The sequence below is a fragment of the Urocampus carinirostris genome, chromosome 19, assembly GCF_059441175.1.
Source record: "Urocampus carinirostris isolate Australia breed hairy pipefish chromosome 19, RoL_Ucar_1.0, whole genome shotgun sequence".
NCBI classification, from domain to species: Eukaryota; Metazoa; Chordata; class Actinopteri; order Syngnathiformes; family Syngnathidae; genus Urocampus; species Urocampus carinirostris.
The window spans coordinates 1,018,438-1,039,295 of record NC_142367.1 but is presented as its reverse complement, the minus strand read 5'-3'; the positions used below and the strand labels follow the sequence as shown (position 1 = coordinate 1,039,295).

General features: G+C 43.0%; 1 protein-coding gene across 1 annotated transcript in view; it reads right to left on the bottom strand.

Moving 5' to 3' along the window:
* Positions 1-20,858, bottom strand: part of LOC148346847 (rac GTPase-activating protein 1) — a 54,495-nt gene that overhangs the window by 6,175 nt on the left and 27,462 nt on the right. The window contains exons 9-13 of the mRNA XM_088323440.1: positions 20,752-20,825; positions 20,514-20,663; positions 14,077-14,172; positions 13,800-13,998; positions 11,828-11,933 (exon numbers count right to left, since the gene is read on the bottom strand). Coding sequence (XP_088179566.1) covers positions 11,828-11,933; positions 13,800-13,998; positions 14,077-14,172; positions 20,514-20,663; positions 20,752-20,825 — 625 coding nt within the window. The remainder of the gene's footprint in view (positions 1-11,827; positions 11,934-13,799; positions 13,999-14,076; positions 14,173-20,513; positions 20,664-20,751; positions 20,826-20,858) is intronic.

Here is a 20,858-nt window from a genome sequence, read left to right as displayed (position 1 = left end):
TCGGAGCACAGCCACGAGGGGGATCTGCCTGCTCCTCCTTACTAGCAGGTTTCTGGAGGTCCAGATGGCGGCGAGAGTGAGCCAGTCCTTGACAAAGTCGTTCTGTAACCTTTTCGACCGACTCACCCTGTTAAGCACGTACTGTGCGTCAGGGACCTCCCCTGCTGGCAAGTCCAGAAATTTTCCGAGGTGGCCGGCCATTGCCTCGGCAGCGCTGCACTCACAAAAAAGGTGCCTCACAGACTCCTAGGCGTCACAGCCAGGTCGAGGGCATGTCGAAATCGCTGACATTCCTCGGTGGTGCATTACGGCTCTGAGAGAACCTCATGAGCCACCATCCATGACAGGTCCCGTAGTCTGTTTGGGAGGGCAGGATGATTCACGTTGCTCCAAACCGTTGTAGGCTCGCCAAACGCAAGCCCCCGCACAGGACTCACTGTTGCTCACTTCTGCACAATAGCAATAAGGGCCCTGTGGTTTTGTAAAGTGTGACATTCTTGTGTTTCTAAATCAAATTTCTTTAAAAAGTCCCAAATAAAGAGATGTGTTGGTGGCAGGTTAAAGGGCACTGGTATCAAATGATTGTTTGGTACAAGCTTTAGCTTCCGCAAGTACGAGCCCATCCAGAACAGGGTCAGCGCTTGACTTTTCGGGTTGTTGGGTGGGCGCAGAGTTTTGGAAGTGGAGGGAGACATATTTGCTCCCCAGGAAGAGCTGGAGGTCAGGCACCCCTTTACCCCCTTTTTCCTTTTCATTGTATCTCTTTTTATCCTTTCCCACTTAGAGCCCCAGATAAAGTAAAAGATGGCTCGGTCCAGTTGTAAAAGCACGTTTCTTTTGGGCATAAAAACTAAACTGATTTATAAAAGCAATGGGAGGATGATCGCTTTGATGATAAGGACCTTCCTCCTTTCTTAGTGTCCAAAAACTAAGTCTTAACTTTCCTTGTCACATCGTCCCAGTTGGTCTCGCCTCCTCCATTCGCATTGAATTTTATCCCTAGAATTTTCTGGTCTGTCTTTAACACCGTCAGTGGGAGTCCTGCCTTTTCTGTCTCTGTCCACGGTCCATAAAACTTCACTTGTGACTTTTCCTTGACCCAGACGCCCTCCCAAACCGGTCAGTCAAGTCAAGGGCTCTTCTAACAGATAAGAGGTCAGTACATAAAATATTAAAATCATCCATGTACAAAACACACTTAGTAATTTGTCCCCCACTTCCTGGGATAATGATCCCTTCGACAAATCTATCTTTTCTTAAAATTTGTCCCAAAGGTTCTATGCAAAGAACATAGAGAAGGGGAGATGAAGGGCAACCCTAACGTACACCGCAGTTGATCTCTACTGCTTCCGATAAATTCCCGTTAATCATGAATTTGCTGTAGATGTCTTGATATAGCAGTCCCACCCACTTGATGTATTTTTGGAGAAAACCACATTTTTGCAGTACCCTGAAGAGGGATTGGTGCGAGACTTGATCAAAGGCTTTCTCAAAGTCTAGCTTTAGGACCACTAGTCGCAGGTTTCCGTCTCTCGCATAACAGATGGTGTCACGGATCAGCATGAGACTGCCGGTGATCTTCCTTCCAACGAGGGCACAGGTTTGGTCCAGATCAACCAAGTCTCCTAAGACTACAGACATTAGTGTTGCTAAAAGCTTGCTGAAGATTTTACAGTCCACGTTTAAAAGCGTTATGGGTCGCCAGTTTTGTCTCCTTTTTTGTGCAATAGAGTCACTATCCCTATTCTGAAAATGTCTGGCATGTTGTCTCGACTGGAAAAATCGTTAAAAACAGTAATCAGATCCGGTGCTAAAATATCCCAAAAAGTCCGATAAAATTCGAGGCTGAGCTTGTCCTCCCTGGGTAATTTGCCTTTTTTAAAAGTTTTTATGCAATCATTCAATTGGTCTTGGGTAAAGTCCGATGCTAAAAAGGGGTCTTGACGCACTGATCTCGAGATATGATCTAATACATGCCCCATTTCATTCTCATGTGTTTCTTTCCTTTCATATAATATTTTGTAGTAGTCTTCGACTAATTTGGTTATTTCACTACTTTCCTTTGTTATTAGCCCGTTTTCGTTTTGGGGTTTAAAAAGCCCATCATTTTTGCTCATAATTTTTTTTTTTAATTATGCGCGTACATTTTTCCCCTTCTTTTAGGTCTCTTTCTTTGCTTCTTATTATGATGCCTTTGCCCTTTATTTCCGCCAAAGCGTTTAGTTCTTGTTTGATCTCTCTGATTTCATCATTAAAGTCGATCCCCTTTTGTGTTAGGGTAAAATAGCGTTGGAGTCTTCTTTGTAGTCCCGAAATGCGTTTCATCTCTTCCTTGTTTTTCCCTGCATTTAAAAAAAAAAATCTGCGTTCGTTTCTTTGTCATCTCCCACCATTGTGCTCGTGAATCATACGAGTCTTGAAGGGTCTGCCAGTCCTTGTACCGCTCCCTGTATTGTGCGGCTAAGGCCTCATCCTCCAGCAGGGAGCAGTTCAACTTCCACAGACCCCTCCCAACAGTCATACCTGAAGGAAGTGAGAGCGAGCAAGACAGTAGCAAGTGATCTGAAAAAAAGACAGGAATTAATCTGGCATCACTCAGTGTTAAACCCCTTGTAAATATGTAGTCTATTCGAGAGGCTCTGGCATTGTCACTACTGAACCAGGTGAAGCCCTCCTCTCCTGGATGTATGGATTTGAAACAGTCTTCCAGTTTAAAAGTCCGGCACATGTCCTGTAATAAAATTGATGTTGTATCTACTTTAAACTCCTCATCGGTCCCCTTTCTACTTAGGATGCAATTAAAATCTCCTCCCACGATTAGTGGTTGATGGCCTGGCATATGTGACTGGATGTCTTCTAAGAGTTCGTACCTGAGTTGTTTGTCAGGATGGCCGTATATGTTAATGAGGTTAAAATCGTTCCCTATATAGGAAAGTCTTGCTAAAATTGCCCGTCCATCTCTCATCACAGTACTCCCCTTTATGAGGAGTTGAGGATTGTTTATTAAAATGGCCACTCCATAATGAAGGATAAGGCCAAATCTCTTCCCACTGTTTATAATTTTTTGAAAAGGGGATGCAGCATTCTTGTAGTAAGAACACATCCGTTCTGATGGTTTTTAAAAACGATAAAACGCTGTGAGCTTTAACCTTTGATCTCACACTTCCTCACATTGATAGTAAAGAAGGTAATGCTCATAAGTGTTGTTAAAGTATACAAACTACTTAGACGAAACCGGGGGATCCGAGATCAGAGTCCATTCTCTGGTGGTCATTGAGAGTGTCACCTGTGTCGGGATTCCTAATTGGGGCACAAAGCACCACTTAAGAACGGTACCTCATTTGGAGACCCACCGGGGAAAACTCTGGAATCGTCTGACTCTCCGTCTATGGTTCCAGGTCTTCCCCTTTTTCTGGGTTAGGGGTGGGCCAGAGGACCTATCGGGGGGTCTTTTACTTCCCTGCCCACAAGGGATCAGATTTTTTCCTTCCCCGACTTCCTCCGGCTCAACTTCATACAGTTCCCTTGTGGGCGTTTTCATCGGCAACCGGCTTTCCTCTAAATCTCTTATCTTTGTTTCCGGTGTTTTCACCACCCCCAATTTTGTCCTATTTTTACCCCTCTTTCCAGTGGCCGTATGGGTTTTGGGATAGTCATTCGCCATTTCGATTTGTTTGTCTTCTTCAAATGTGATGAAGATGTGCAAGATGGCGGCGCATACAATGGATGCTGCGGCTCGATGCTCTCCAGCAAATCTTCTATTTACTACCATTCTCTTGTATTTTTTGCTTTCTTTTTTGGACACATGCGTGGCCAAAAATACTTACAGTAGGAACGAACTTATTCGATTGGGTGGGCATCTAAATTTCGACTTTTCGGGCACTTTTTACACCGCCTATGATATCCCGAACGAGCTTCAAAGAGATCCGGCATCTTTGTGGACAACTAATCCTCCTACTAAACGACAACAAAGGCGCCGTAAAGACAGGAAACAGAAGCGTGGTTGCCGTGCTGGGGGTTTTCCATCAAACCTGGTGTGACAGCTTGTTAAAGTATAAAGCGGCCCTTGCCTCTGCAAAATCGGCCTACCTTTCGAAGGTGATTGCGTCACAAAAGAACAATCCCAAAGTCCTTTTTGACACTGTAGCATCGCTTACAAGGCAACAGACTATCGCAGATAGTTCGACTTCTTTACTAAGAAGATTCAATGCATACAAGAAGGAATTGCTAAAGACATATTTAATAACAGGGCAGCACGGCGGCGCAGTGGTTAGCGCTTGTGCAGCACAGTTCATGTCATGGGAACCGGTCGTGGGTTCAAATCCAGCTCCAGACTTTCTGTGCGGAGTTTGTATGTTCTCCCCGTGCTTGCGTGGGTTTCCTCCGGGCACTCCGGTTTCCTCCCACATTCCAAAGACATGCATTTCAGGTGAATTGGCCGGTCCAAAAATTGTCCCTAGGTGTGAATGAGCGAATGAGTTGTCTGTCCCTGTGTGCCCTGCGATTGGCTGGCAACCAGTTCAGGGTGTCCCCTGCCCACTGCCCGATGATTGCTGGGATGGGCTCCAGCCCCCCGCGACCCTACTGAGGATAAGCGGTACGGCTAATGAGATGAGATGAGATATTTAATAACACACATATTAAAGGGCTGAAATCTACAGATGCACGACAGGGTGGCTGTCCAGGGAATTTGTCCAGTTTTAAGTCAAGTCATTTTTATTTGTATAGCCCTAAATCACAAAGAGTCTCAAAGGGCTTCACAGAACTGTCACTTGATGATCTCAAACAGGTGATGAATGCGGCCAAACCGACAACTTGCCAGTTCAACCCACTCCCAAGTTCACTTATTAAAAGTCTTTTTGGCGTCCTTGGACCTTCAGTTCTAAATATTATAAACATATCACTCTCCTCAGGTGTAGTTCCAGCAGCTTTTAAGTCCGCCGTTATTAAACCCACACTGAAACGACCCAACCTTGATCCAGAAATCTTATGTAATTATAGACCTGTGTCAAACCTACCTTTCCTTTCTAAAGTACTTGAAAAAGTAGTGGCACAGCACCTGAATGATTTCATATCCGAGAATAACCTTTTTGAATCCATGCAATCTGGATTCAGGGCTAACCACTCTACTGAGACAGCTCTGATCAAGCTAACAAATGATCTCCGACTGGCAATGGATTCTGGCGCTTCATCACTTTTGCTGCTGCTGGATCTTAGTGCTGCTTTTGACACAGTGCACCACAATTTCCTACTAGAACGGTTGCATAAATGGATTGGTCTCTCAGAAACCGTCCTCTCATGGTTCAGATCCTACCTCTCAGATAGGACGCACTGTGTTAAATATGGCGAAATGACATCTGAGCCCTTTAATATTACCTGTGGTGTTCCACAGGGTTCAGTGCTTGGCCCCCTTCTTTTCAGCATTTACAGGCTTCCATTAGGTGATATTATTCGCAAGTACAATATCAGTTTCCACTGCTACGCAGACGACACTCAACTATAACTTCCGTTGGAGGAATCTGCCACACTAAACTGGAAATTTGGAGGCCTGCCTCATTGAGATAAAAGAGTGGATGTCACTCAATTTCTTGCGTCTTAACTCTGAAAAGACCGAAATGTTAGTCATTGGTCCATCTAAATGCCGCGACTTATTCTCAAAAATCGCTGTGAACATTGACAAATGTCACATCACACAGAGTGACTCAATTAAAAATCTAGGTGTCATATTTGACCCTGATCTATCCTTTGAAATGCATGTAAAGAAAATTACTAGAACCGCTTTCTTCCATCTTCGTAACATTGCTAAAATCCGTTCAATACTGTCTCAGTCGGATGCGGAAATTATAATTAATGCGTTTGTTACCTCCCGTCTCAATTACTGTAATGCACTACTCTCTGCTCTCCCAAAGTCTAGAATCAAGTCTCTTCAGCTGGTACAAAATGCCGCAGTGAGGCTTTTAACTAGGACAAAAAAGTCCAATCACATCACACCGATTTTGGCTAACCTGCATTGGCTCCTAGTTAGCCTTAGATGTGATTTCAAGGTTCTTTTCGTATTATACAAAATCATACATGGAGTTGCTTCTCTTATCTTTCAGATCTGATTTCCCCCTATGTCCTGGTCCGAAGCCTACGTTCTGAGAGTGCCGGTCTTCTGGTTATCCCAAGAGCAAAGAAGTGTTCTGCTGGTTCGAGAGCGTTCTCCATCCGGGCACCGGTGCTGTGGAATGCTCTTCCCCCTGAGATCCGATCTGCAACCTCAGTGGAAATGTTTATATCTAAGCTTAAAACTCACTTCTACTCTATAGCATATGAATAACCTACTCTTTTCGTCGGCTCCAGAGCAGGGGAATGTATAATAATATTCTGAAAAATAGTCTGTATAATATAGTGTAATACTCTGTGAAGCCCTTCGAGACTCTTCGTGATTTAAGGCTATACAAATAAAAGTGACTTGACTTGACTTCAATTTCCGATAGTGGAGTAAAAAACAATTTTTATTTTTATTTTTTTGCCTCTCTTCCAGGCTCTTCCTGATTAATATGGGTTTTGGGAGGGGGAGGGACAGTTGCCTTTTCTATTTGTTTGTCTTGTCTAAATTCAGGTATTGTATGAAAATTCAAATTTGAGTTTTTGGCCTCTACTCCAGGTCCTTCCTGACTAAAATTTGATTCTTTGACCTCTCCTCCAGGTCCTTCCCGACTAGGGGTTTTGGGAGGGACATCTGTATTTTCAATTTGTTTGTCTTTGTAACTTTATTAATTTCATTGTCTATGTTGTCCGTATTCATTTCATTGTCTTTATTGTCTTTGTTAACTGCCTTCTTAGCTTTCAACTTGTTAGCAAACGAGTTTGGGCAGTTCCTATAGCGGTGGTTCGTTTCTCCACAGAGGTTGCATTTTCTGCTATTGGTACACTCCTCAAAAGAATGTCAAATTGTCCTGCACTTTCCACAAATAATTCGATCACATACCTCAGCCAGATGCCCATGCTCACCACATTTGCGGCAGAGCTTTGGTTGTCCTTGATAGTGGATAAAGCCACGGTTTTCCGCCAGGACTATCATCGACGGGGGGTGTTTCAGTCCCTGAAAGCCCCGAGGGTCTTGCCATTGTTGGATGGGTATCCTCCAGATACAATTCCAAATGCCATTCTCATCCTTCACCTTCATAGCCTGGCCTTTTATCGAGCAGTATCTGCTCAACCAAAGCCGGCCATGGCAGGACTCGGCTGCTTTACTTCGCTAATAGGAACGCAATATATCCCAGACAGAAAGGATGCAATATGATAGTGGTCAATATACCTCTTAAAACAGATTGATACCAGAGCCACAAGCCAAAGTTCTCAATCCTAACAGAGGCAATCACGCGACATACTCACCCTCCGACTATGATGGGTTCTTGCACCTACTGCAGTCCTAGCAACAAGCTGGTGTGCATGGCAGTGCGTATGTGCCAACCCATATGCAGAGTACGCGCAGTGTGGTGATAAAAGCGAAGGTACAGTATAAGTAAAAACTCTTAACGCTTCAAAGCTTTATTCTTTCTAAAAAAAGATGACCAATTGCCTTTATAACCGTTAGGACAGATCAATGACTTTCAGGACATGTATGTGATCGTCATGACGATCTGAATCATGTGATCACGGCACCGTAAAAAAATCTGCGGCTGAAAAGTTTTTGCAAAGTTATAAGTAATTAGCTATAAGTTTTAGCTATAAATTATTTAGCATATTATCAGTACATCAATACTCTAACTCAGTACAACATTTATTTATATCTGTACACTCAAGAAAACTGTGCGAGTCAGATCTATCGACATTTCGTTCTGTATACACATGTACAAGAATGACAGAGTATATCTGAATCTGATCTAATACAATATATTGAAAGCAAAGTGCCTTTGTGTTTATGCAAAGCATAGTTTAGATATTTGAAGTATATTTGAAAAATGATATATTAAAAATAAAATCACTGAAGAGAAAGTTCTGGTTAAAATGTAGCTTGTCACCAAAAGCAGTTTTTCTTAGATGTTTTCTTGTAAACTAAGTATTTTAAAGAAATTTAGCAATGTTCAACTGTTGTCTACTTCACAATGGTAATAGTTCTAATGAGAGATGAGGGTTTAAGATGTTCTATGCCTATATAGCTACAGAAATCCATTTTTTGCAGGCTTTCAAAAATGAATCATAATAGCAAAATTGACTGGCACTTCCCATTTCAGAAACTTGAAAATTAAATATTTTCTACAAAAGGTATGTGTCAATAATGCCCAACTTGCCAGGTTTAAAGAGCCGTAATGCTTTATTTTCCACTGCACCTATCAGCTTTTACTATTATAACTTTTCAGGGCGGAACCCTTTAGGTTTGGGGAACGCGAGCTCGGGGGAATGCTGGAGAGTGACATCATGCTCATCCCAGTAAGTTTTATTTTTACGTCCATTTGTCAGTGGAGCATGATAACTGAAATAAGGAAAAGTCCTGGTTCAAGTGGAGTCCAAACGCTGACCCAAATACCCAAAAAGATAAAAGGTACTGCAGCTACTAAAGGGAACTTACAACAACTACTAACAACAAGTCATGTTAACGGCTACATCCGTACGGGTAGATGCTAACAGGTCATGCTTTTTTCCTTTTTCTCCTTTCCTTTAATGTTCTATCTTTTGTGCTTCATCTTTCCCCTTTTTTAAAGAGACTTGGTGCATAATGTTACCTAATAATTGGTATTATATGCTATTACATACATTAACTTTGCAGTCGCTCAAACAGTGACTGTAGCCTACAACCAGGAGAAGATGTCATCAGATGGTGTCTAACTGTCACTGGGCGTTTCGACCCTAAACCACAACGCCCTCGAGTTGGCGGGCCGGCAGTGATGGCCAGTCACTGCCCATCTTCTCCTAGTACCCAGGTAAACTTCTCTCTCTCCTACTCTAGAGCCAGCAAGAGGCTCTCTCCACAGCTTCCCCACCCTATGGGCAGCTGCCTTCTCCCTACCACTTATTCCCAGAACTGTTAACGTGTCCCATACAGACTGGGAATAGCCAGGTCTGCCTTGTCCCTGCGCTGTTGGACCAGTTCTTGATATTTGGTGTTTTTCCTTTCATGGGCTTCGCTACATCCACCTTTCCACGATACAGTTAACTCAATAAGGATGATCATTTGGGCCTCTTCTGACCAAATCACAGAGTCTGGCCTCAAGGAAGTTTGGACTACCTGGGGAAAGTATAATTTCCTTCCCAGGTCTACCCCCATCTGCCATGCTGGTGCTATTTGCAGGAGGCTCTTAGTCTTTCTGGAGGATACTGGTTTCTCCCCTTCCCTGACGAACTGGATGGAATGTGTTGGACTAAGTTGAGGTTGGTGTTTCTTCCGCTTTTCCTGCTCCAAGATTTAAACCAGTTCACTGAGGACCTTGTCATGGCGCCAGCGGTATCTGCCTTGGCTATGAGCAGTCTAGCATCTTGCCAGTATTTGCGCCAGTGTCCCTCTCCCACCACATAGCATGCACTGTGGGTCCTCCCTCAACCCACACCTGTACAGTTTGGTTGGTGTTGGAAGGGTGTCATACACTGAACGGAGCAAGAAAAAGATCCGAAAAGGTTCCAACCTCCAGAGTTCTGGCCAGGTGATCCTTCGCTTTGGAAGGTCCCACTTTGTCCAGGCTCCTTGGACTCCAAGCTCCACAGCCCTGGACCACCTGCCTTCCTCCTCCATTTGGCAGACCTTGGCCTGCACCTGTGCCTTGGATCAGCTTGTGACCATAGCGGGAAATGGGTAGACCCTAGTCACAGACGTCCTGTGCATGCATTTCCGATTACATCTTTTAACCTCAGGCTGCCTTATATGTATTACAGCAACAAAAACAACCTGAAGAGAGGTGTGGGTTCCGAACGAACTGCCTCTTTAAGTTAAATCACTCCCTGCACCCCTTAGAAGACCCCCCACCCCACTCTTGCTTTCAAGTATTGAAGTACTAATAATATGCTAAATAATTATAGCTATGTATAGTATTATACAGTAGTGCAAAGAGTGCAAGAGGAGCAGCTAACCAGATATGCAAAATGGGCAGTCAGGTAAACAAGTCACTATACAATAACAATAACACTGGAGTATGATAGTGCAGAGGAGAACAGATGTGCAAAGGAGATGTAAAACAGATGTAAAGATTAGCAGTAGGCTTACTGTGTGTGTGATTGACCATTTAACAGACTAATGGCCAAGGGGACAAAGCTGTTGCAGAACCTGGTGGTTCTGCACCGCACACTGCAGTACCTCTTCCCAGAGGCTAGCAGAGTGAACAGTCCATGACGGGGGTGAGAGGGGTCCCTAATGATGTTCTCGGCTCGGGATAGGCAGCGCTTCTAGCCAATGTCCTGAATGGAGGGGAGAGAAGTCTCGATTTTCTCTGCTGTCCTAATCACCTTCCTCACACTACCCCAGTCGGAGGCACTGCAGCCTCCACACCACACAGAGATATAGCTGGTCAGGATGCTCTCTATGGTGCCCCTGTAGAATGTGATAAGGGTGGGTCGGGGCAGGTGGGCTCTCCTCATCCTCCACAGGAAGTACAGGCGCTGCTGTGCCCTCTTCACCAGTGATGCAGTGTTCACGAACCAGGTGAGTTTGTCTGTGATGTGCACCCCTAGGAGCTTGGTGCTGCTGACAACCTCTACAGCCTTGTTGTTGATGAGAAGTGGGGCATGGTTGGGCTGGTTTTTCCTGAAGTCGATAACGATCTCTTTAGTTTTGTCAACATTCAGGACCAGGCTGTTGACTCTGCACCAGTCCACCAACTGCTCCACCTCCTCTCTGTAGGCCAGGTCGTTGTCGTCCCTGATGAGGCCCACCACTGTTGTGTCGTCCGCAAACTTCACGATGTGGTTTGTGGCTGACCTAGGGATGCAGTCGTGTGTCATCAGGGTGAACAGCAGGGGGCTCAGGACACAGCCTTGGGGGGAGCCTCTGCTGAGGGTGATGACATCAGAGATGTTCTGACCAAGCCGCACTGACTGGTGTCTGTCAGTCCAGCAGGCAGTTCCGCAGCCTTAAGTTTTCAAATGCAGCACCCCACATTTAACACATGATTCTGTTATGACTTAAGTTATATTTACTTGTGTCACAAAGAATGTAACTGCCCAGAATAAATGGATTAGTCAATGCTTAAAGGGACAGTGCTTAGTATTCGACCACTAGATGGTGCTGTATTATGTCATGTATTCAGAAATACTTACTCAAATGAATTCTCAATTTGAATTTGGATTGCCCTGGACCCAGTTTTGGTCATATTAAAGCCTCAGTGTGTAATATTTGACTACTAGATGGCAATGTTTTCTAATGCTGCTACACTGTGCTCTACGACACGGCACTGGTTTCGTTTGCAAGATGCCAGACAAATATGGTGGCAACTACTCTAAGGAATCCACAATGTAAAAGACAAATTTTTTATTAAAAAATAACAATCGTATGACTGTACATGTATTTTTGCCTTTTATTCAAATGCATGTTTTTTGTACCAATACGAGGTACAAATATGACAAAATGTTGCTTTAAGAGAAAATATTCTACTTTCAACTGCTGGGTGACCCCTTACAGCGCCACATGGCAGAAAGAAGCACCAAAATACGGTCCTCTGCTCGGAAAAAGGTGCATGTCTGGATATTTTTCGACATCCCGATAAAAATGTTCAAATCTTTTTTCGTAAGTCGAATGTTTGCAAGTAGGGGAGCGTCAAGTTAATTGGTCGTGCCGGGCTGTATTTTTAGGCCCGATCTTACTTTTGTACAATCCCCCCATCCTAAAATGAGTTGAAGAAAAGGGCTGTCTTACTTGTGGAAATGGAGCATGAGGAAGGCCAGCGTGTCTTTGTTAGGCTTGGGCAGCTCTGCCACGGCGCGAGAAACAGCTGCCAATCTCTTTTGCTCGTCGCTTATTTCTGGCGAGACGCGGGTAAAAAAAGTGAGCTTGCCCGCCAGCACGGTTGGGGAGTAACACAATACAAGTAATGTTATATAAGGAAAAAAATGTAATTGTATTCATTACACAAAAAATAAATACAGGTACATTTAGCTAAACTAAGGATTACTTTTCAGGATTCTAATTTTATTTAAACTTATATTTTGTGTATATAATGCTGATAGAATTGTGTCATAATTTCAATCACTGACACGAGAGAGATAGAGATCAAGTTTACACGCATGGAGGAGCGCATTGCGTAGATTGTATAGACCGGCACCTTATCCACCAATGCATGTTTGTCAGACTGCTGTATGTAAAACCATTTTTCTTTTTGTCTGTAATTTATTTCTCCTTCAATGTAGTATTCATTTTGTTGAACTGACAGTTACTTTTTTAGTACTGGGGTAATCCAACCATTTTTCCTGCCATTGCAATACCATTACCTTTACTGATGGTCAAAAGCGCAACAGTATGTACAATAGAGTGTTTTTATGTACCTTTACACGTTATTTTTGCTGAGCGTATGCCCCTTTTAAGACAATTTGTGCATAATGTTAAATTATAATTGGTTATGTATGGATTAGAGCAACAAAAACAATCTGAAGAGAGGTTTGGGAGCTGAACGAGGCAGCTCTTTTTAGTGAGCTAAGCCGATCATTATGTTTAGGCTAGGTCAAGTTTTTCTCTTTCTGACATTTTTTTTTCATTATACATTGATCATTTTTGTTCTTTATCTTTCCGCCCTCTCACATAGCACCCCCTAGATTCATGGACGTAATGCTGCTGTAGTTTTGCCCCATTTTTCACCCATCAAAATGACAGATGGCCTCAAAATTTACTAAATTTCCATGACAACACATTTTCAACAGGTAATTTGAAACTGTATTGGCAATGTCCGAAATAACGTCTGCCCAGACGTGCATCTTTTACGTCGACTGTACAATTTACACAACGTCTCTGCCCGGCTGGCCGACAACTTTTTCAAGAAAGAAAGAAAAAATCTTTCGTTATTTTTTATTTTTTTCAAATCAAACGTTTGCTTTAGATAGCTCGATAGATATAGATAGATAGATACTTTATTCATCCCCGTAGGGAAATTCACACTTCCAGCAGTATCTGTGTTAAAAAATAAAATATTCTTCATTCGGTTTGGAAATTTTGGAATTTCGGTTTGGCAATTTGCATACTCAGCAGCCAATCAGAAGCCTGCATCAAATAACTTTGTACTTCCGTACTCTCCCAAGCGTTATAAGGTCGAGCATTTGCAAATTATTTTCCAAAGTAGATGCACAGAGAACACAAGAAAAATGGAGAAGTGGTTAGTAATCAAGCCAAAACCTCAGCCCCAGAGGAAAGATTCAAAGGAAGCTAACAAAATTGATGACGCAACAAAACGCAAACGTACATTAAAAGCATCGCGGAAAGAGGAGTTCACGTGGCTCGTAGCAGACGACGCAACGCAAACATTGCATGAATGAAGATGAGTAAATACAGGTACATACTGATAGCAGATGGAAAACAGCAATGTCATATACATGCAATAAATGTTATAAGTATATTTATAATAAACTTAATTTTAAAGTGTTGTTCTGTTATATATTCTGATTAGAAATCCTTAATACTTTGCAACAATTTTTGCAATTAGTCGTCTTATTGCATTTCAAGTTGTAAAAAATGGGGCAGGCAACTTTATGGCTGGGCAGGCAACTTTTCAGAGTTGCCTGCCCTGGTGTCCGCTAACTTTTTGTCATGAGTTTCAGACACTGCTGTATCGGTTTATATTTTTAAAGTAACCCTCCAAACCCTGCTCGCCAAAGGGGACGCCACACGGAGCCGGACCTACCTGTAGCTGCCATGAAGTGGCGGTGGAGTTTGAAGGTGACCAGTGGTTCTTTCAACCTCCTGAGGAAGTCTTTGAGTACACCACAAAGTACATGAACGTCAGTGACATCGCCGACCGCTAGTTGCCGTTTGGCCGCCAAGAAGCGCTCCCGCACTTCCTTCACCTGCCGCTCGCCTCCAGGAACTCGGTACAGGCCTCTCTAAAAAAAAAACAAAGCTGGCATTAAAGTATGTGGAAGGGGATCAGTGGAGATTTTGGCTTTGCAGAGCCTGCAGACCTCCTGCAACCCCTTTCGCTCAATCTCTTTCAGGCACTCCAGCACCAGCACAGGAATTCTGGGATGGCTTTTTGGAGCAAAATCCTCCAGAGAAGCCTGGAAGGAAAAAGACTTGAACAGCAATTAAAAAAAAAGAATGAAATACAGTGGTAGTTCTTCATACGAACACCTCTAAACATGTGAATTTCTGTGTACCATGTTTTACAAACTATTAACCCTTTTTCACGCGACGTCCGTTGTCTTCCCTGGCAGAATGAGAGCCATGGCTGAAGGCAAAAGCACTTGAACGCATGGCAGTTGAATAGGCAGTCGTGTTGAAAACAATACCAATAACCATGACAGAATACTAACACGACTTTTCTACTGCAAACAGGCAAGGTTCTAAGGTCAAATGGTGTTTTGTCAGATCCCTTTTGATGAAGACAGAAGGGGCAATGTTTATCTGTAGTCAAACGCAGGGACTAGTGCTGTGAAACAACACTGGCAGCACTCAAAGTATTTCAGGATTTGCAGCGAGTGTTTCTACAAGATACGTTATATATACATTTCCAATCAGGTAGGTACGAGCGTTGTGGCCAACTTAAGACTCCCCTGCAAAATGTTACCCCCCTTAACATGAACACGCACTTTTTCCTATGCTCCTCAGCACTGCGTTTTTGACAGAACGAGTGTCACAATTGTAGTCTGTATAATGTGTTATATTAAAGAATATTGATTGACGTGATTGAAACAAAAAAAAACAGATTGCACGATCGCGTAAAGGGGGCGAGATTTTGCAGGGCAAGGAAATGACACCAAATACACTCAATGTACATACCAGGTCATCTAGTACTACAGTTAGTAGCAATGACAAAAGCATTTTACTAGTCGCGTCAAGTTGGGTTAATTAATTAAAGGTAAATCACATTTATGCCTGAAGCTTTACATTGACTTCAATAACCAAAAATCATTTATATAACCCTCCAATGCATAGTTCAGGCCCTTTTGGTGACTAAGATACTCCTGGGAAATGTTCCCTCTAATTTTCCATGGGTCTGAGCGTTCACACGAAGTCGGTGAGCAACGCTTGAAAAAAAAACAGTGAGCAACCATAATCCCAAGTGTGGCAAGATAATCAATTATCAAACATGTCCAAAACTTGACATCAAGTTACATTTTGCTGAGTTTCCGGCAATGCAAAATTATTTGTCTTTTTTGAATGAATTGACTCATGTACTATTGCAAAGGTTGTACGGCCTACAAACGTCGTTTGTTCTTGCAATTCTTTCACAAGATATCTCATCTCATTAGCAACACCGCTTATCCTCTGTAGGGTCGCGGGGGTGCTGGAGCCCATCCCAGCAATCATCGGGCAGTGGGCAGGGGACACCCTGAACTGGTTGCCAGCTAATCGCAGGGCACATGGGGACAGACAACTCACTCGCTCATTCACACCTAGGGACAATTTGTACCGGCCAATTCACCTGAAATGCATGTTTTTGGAATGTGGGAGGAAACCTGAGTGCCCGGGGGAAACCCACGCAAGCACGGGGAGAACATACAAACTCCGCACTGGAAGTCTGGAGCTGGATTTGAACCCACGCAGGAGGTTCCCAAGACATGAACTGTGCTAACCACTGCGCCGCCGTGCTGCCTCACAAGATATCCATTTCTTTTTATTTCCTGATATATTTTGTCGCATAAAATTAACATTTTTGGGCGCTTATTTAATCGGTTGTAAGATACAGAACTGTACTTAATCACATTTTTTAGTGGAAGTACAATGTTGGCAAAAAGATTCACTTGATATAATTGGAAATTATTTGAATGCAACACAAACTTTTTTTTCTTTTTTCCGTGTTTTTTTTCTACTTTTTTTTAAATTCCTTTAAAAAAGTTCTTATTGTGTTTATTTTTTCCGAGCTGTTACTTTTTTCTTTTTGTTCTCTATTCACCTTTTTCCTACATTTTTCTTTTTTTTTCTGGCTTTTTTCCAAATGTTTCCTTCTTTTTTTCTCAGCTTTGAACTACTTTTTCATTTTGTTATTTTTTTCTTTTTTGTTCTATTCCTCCTTTCTTTAAGTCATTTCATGCTTAATTTGACATAATATTTGGTCATGTTGGGATTAAAGAAGCTAAAACAACCTGAAGAATCCGTTTAGGACCCTTGTGTGCTGGCTAGATTTTCTTGCGCGCTGAGAATGTGCGAGCAGTGCGCAATTACGCACGCGCGCAGCTTAGAGGGAACACTGCTCCTGGGTGATAAAACGATAACGACATTAAAGATTGGTTAGCATCAGATTTTGTCAACTTTTACTCAGGGGCAAAAATTTAAAATGTGAAAGGAATAAAAAGATGTAAGACGCCGATTTTCCGGTCCGGAGCCTTCAATCCAGAAAGCTCATGTCACAATAGACCTGTGTCAAACCTACCATTTCTTTCTGTACTTGAAAAAGTTGTGGCACAACAGCTGAATGATTATATATCTGAGAACAATCTTTTTGAATCTATGCAATCAGGATTCAGGGCTAACCACTCTAATGAGACAGCCCTGATTAAGGTAACCAATGAACATTTACTGTAGAGCCTTCGCTCTGAAAATGCTGGTCTGCTTGTGATCCCAAGAGCCAAGAGGAGATCCACAGGTACAACAGCGTTCTCCATTCGGGCCACAGAGCTGTGGAATGCTATTCCCTCTGAGATTCCATCTGCAACCTCAGTGGAACTGTTTAAATCTAGGCTTAAAAAAACACTTATATTCTATAGCAGGGGTCGGGAACCTTTCTGACTCAAAGAACCATAAAAGCAAAATATATTAATTTTATTTTGGGAAAGAGCCATATATTATGAGACAAATTTACTATAATGCTAAACACGCGCCCCAGACAAAAACTTTTATTTTTGATGATTTGATAAAAATTAAGAAAAGAGAATAATGCCAGAGCCCGTGTCCCAAAATCAACAAACATACCAATTTAAACTTGTGTCTTTCTTGCAATTACTCAAGATCGGTTAAACTCACTTTGACCCTTTTTTTTCATACATATTGGTTTCAAAACCAGATGTAAGCAGTTATTTCGTAAAAACGTCACAACATTCTGCAAAAAGGGAGCCTGATGTGCCTATCTATGGTGCAGACGGCGTAGGGCGAGAGATGGGAGGGAGTGCTTGCACTTTTTGCATAGCTCCACCCATCCCTCCCACTCACGCAATCAAAAAACTTTAAGTTCTCTTCCTGTGTTTTGGCGTATTTACAGTGTGTTCTGTGAATTCATCATAAGGTATCTGAACACTGAAGACAGATAATATAGTGAGGTTTTATATAACGGATTCTTTAGCGATGTACAGCCAGAACAAGTTTTTTTTTTTTTTTTTCGTGTGACACCTTGACTGTAGATTGTAGTGAAAAACGTGCCCTATATATTCTGCCAAGCACTGCTCCAAAATCAGCTTTGGTATGGCTTTGTGTGTACCTGAACAGGATTAGTAGCTTACGTTTTGGACGAGATGGAGAAAATTAGCATGCAATCAAATTTGTCTCCGAGCCACAGGTACTCATAGAAAGAGCCATAAATGGCTCGCGAGCCATAGGTTCCCGACCCCTGTCCTATAGCATACGAATAACCTATATTTCTTGTGACAATATCTGTGTGTTATTTGTTATTGCAACATCCATTGTAGCCTGGTCATCCTGGAAGGGGGATTACCTCATGTGCGGTCCCTTCAAGGTTTCTTCATTATCATCATGTTGAGGTTTTTGAGTTTTTTCCTTGCCCTCATGTAGGTTTTAGATCAGGGGATGGTGATATACCGTAAATTCCGGACTATAAGCCGCTAGTTTTTTCCCCAAACTTTCAACCCTGCGGCTTTTTCAGTGATGCGGCCAATTTATGTAATCTTTCTAACAGCCGCCAGCGGCGCTCGAGTGCAAAAGGTAAGATTTAGACCGGTGGAATATATGCGCCGAGGAAGACTGCAACAACATACCCTCGTCATGCAAATTGCAAAAAGAAAGGCACATGACGCAGCTTTCAAGCTAAATGCAATTGAGCAGTCCGATAAGGAAGGAAACAGAGCTACTGCACTTAAATTTCACTTTGCGAGCATGTTGCTAGCGTGTTTTTGAATAAGGGAGCGTGGAACGACGCCTATATGAAAAAGTCACTTTGCCTTACTGGGGAAGACTATATTAGAGACGTCGTTATAAGGAGGAAGATGAGGACGGTGTACCGTGGTTTGAACAAGCACGGTATGTTTTCTTAACAAGGCCGCTGACTGTGTTGCGAGCGTATTGCTAGTAGCGTTTTGCTACTCTTCACAGGCAGTTTGGGATGAAAGTTATAATATTATTATTAAAACTTTGAAAACGCTCGCTGTATCGTCTTTCTTTGTGAATATGTGTAACCATGTATAATATGTATTTGCAACTGTATATTTTTGTAATGTATTTATTTTAGAAACTTATTCTGATATGTTTTGGACAAGCAAATGAGAAAGAAGGGGCGGGGCAAACGTGGGCTGACGGGAAGTGGAGTAAAGGTGAGACGTGTTTGTGGACGCGGTCGACAATAGCGGATATATATTTTTCCCACCCTTACCTTTGGAAATATACACTTCTTTCCTTCGATTACTTTCAACAGGCACCCGGACTCTGCAGGTCTGCATCAAACCTTAAGTACCGGTATCATTTTCCGTTCATTTTGCCGGCTGCGATTTGTGGACTATGTCGGGTATGGGTTAATTTTGTGTTTGTGTTGCATTTTTTCCAATGTGGGCGCATGCGGCTAATATACAGGTGCGGCTTGTGTACGTACAAAATCGGTTTTCCTCCCGAAATGTGGTGGGTGCGGCTTATAATCAGGTGCGCTTTATAGTCCGGAATTTACGGTAATAGGATGTAGTCTCTATAGTCTGGGGTCTGTGCAGCCATTTGAGACTATTTGTGATTAAGGGCTATACAAATAAACATGACTTGACTTAATGTCAAAGAAAATGGTCAGACAATGTCAGAACATGTGAACTGAATATTATGCTTATATTAAATTATTCACAGTGACTGAGTTATCTGATAACACCAGGGCGGGAGATTTATCATTTTGCATGCATGTGCGAAACAAAGGAACGGGCCGGTCAGGAGTGCCAGAGCAGGACGCCTGCGAAACTGCAATCCAGTTTAAAATGAGACAGCAAGGAGGCAAGAGGTCTGGCTAACAGCAGGCCAAAATAGTTATTTTTGAGCCAGCAAGAGGCAAGAGGTTCCATTCAAACAAACAGAACATGACGAAATCCTGGCCCATAAGCAACTAAAAAAGCTTAGACTTGATCAGAACCAAACAAGCAAACAGAATCTTGCCGAGCCAGCGCCAGGCCAAGCAGCCAAACCAATAGGACACAGCAAGCAACCTCAAAAGAAGCCTCAAGCCATGCTCAGCTTCAACACACTGCGTCCAGTTATCCTTTTCCTGACCGGGTCTCCATCCTTATGGATTCCTCACAGCTCTACTGCAGAGGACATCAAGACTGGGACTTCACAGTCACTGAACCAGAACAACAGTCCATCTCATGGTGCCAGGTATTAGTATGGCATTAAAGGGGCATTCTATCAAATTACAATAACGTAATAATCAGGCCAATGTTGTTTTCTGTCTAAATGGTGCCAGCTAAGATCTCCACTTATATCATTGTTTTATTTTCTTATTCTTGTTTTTTTTGTGTGTTTTATTCTAGCTTCTTGTGTAGATTAGCACAAGAAAACCCCATAAATCAGAGGGTTTGTGTCAAGCATATTGAACTATCAAAAATGGTAAAAAGAATTCACTTAATGTTGTGTGTAGCCACCTTTCAGAATAAGTAAAAAAGTTTTTCATCCTTTTTCCTACAATGATCTAAAAACGGGGCAGCACGGCGGAGCAGTGTCTAGCGCGTGTGCGGCACAGTTCTGAGGTCATGTGATCGAACCTCCTGTGTGGAGTTTGCATGTTCTCCTCATGCTTGCGTGGGTTTCCTTCGGGCACTCCGGTTCCCTCCCACATTCCAAAAACATGCATGTCAGGTGGATTGGCCGGTCCAAATTGTCCCTAGGTGTGAGTGAGCGAGCGAATTGTCTGTCCCGGTGTGCCCTGCGACAGGCTGGCAACTAGTTCAGGGTGTCCCCTGCCCACTGCCCGAAGTTAGCTGAGATTGGCCCCAGCACGCCCGCGATGTAAGGATGATCTAAAAATCCATGTGGTGCAAAACCAGTTTTGAAAAGAATAAATTCTGCTCTTTAATTTGATTGTTCAATAACGTATTGGAATAAATAATTGATTTACCACCCAAATTTCGCTACACGATCATAAGAACTATTTTATCGTGAAACCAATCAATCGCTTAGACCCATTTTGAGATTATATGTGGTCTTTGTGGGCCCAAAAGCATCAATTAGCTCAATTATTGATGGATGTTAAAGAGCTTTCTACCGGGGGCGCAGCGGCGCTGGGGCCGCATGCCCTGCTGCATTTGTGTTTGCACTCAGGATGGGAAACCAAGCGACACATCCGGCATTTGAGCGCCAGTTTGCCGAAGCGGATCCTCTTGCCGCAGGGTAGGCAGCTCTCGGGCCGAATTACCTGGTGGCAGAGGAAAGAGAATGTCAGGAACCGCCGCTATGCGCTTTGGGAGGGGCCGAAGCAAGGGCCCGAAGCAATATTCCGCCACCGTTTTGGAGACAAAGTCATGTGGGGCACCCGCCTCTTCCGGAACTCCTGAGTCACACAGGGAGGTCTGTTTTTCTGTGAATGACAACAAATAAACAGGCAGCGGGC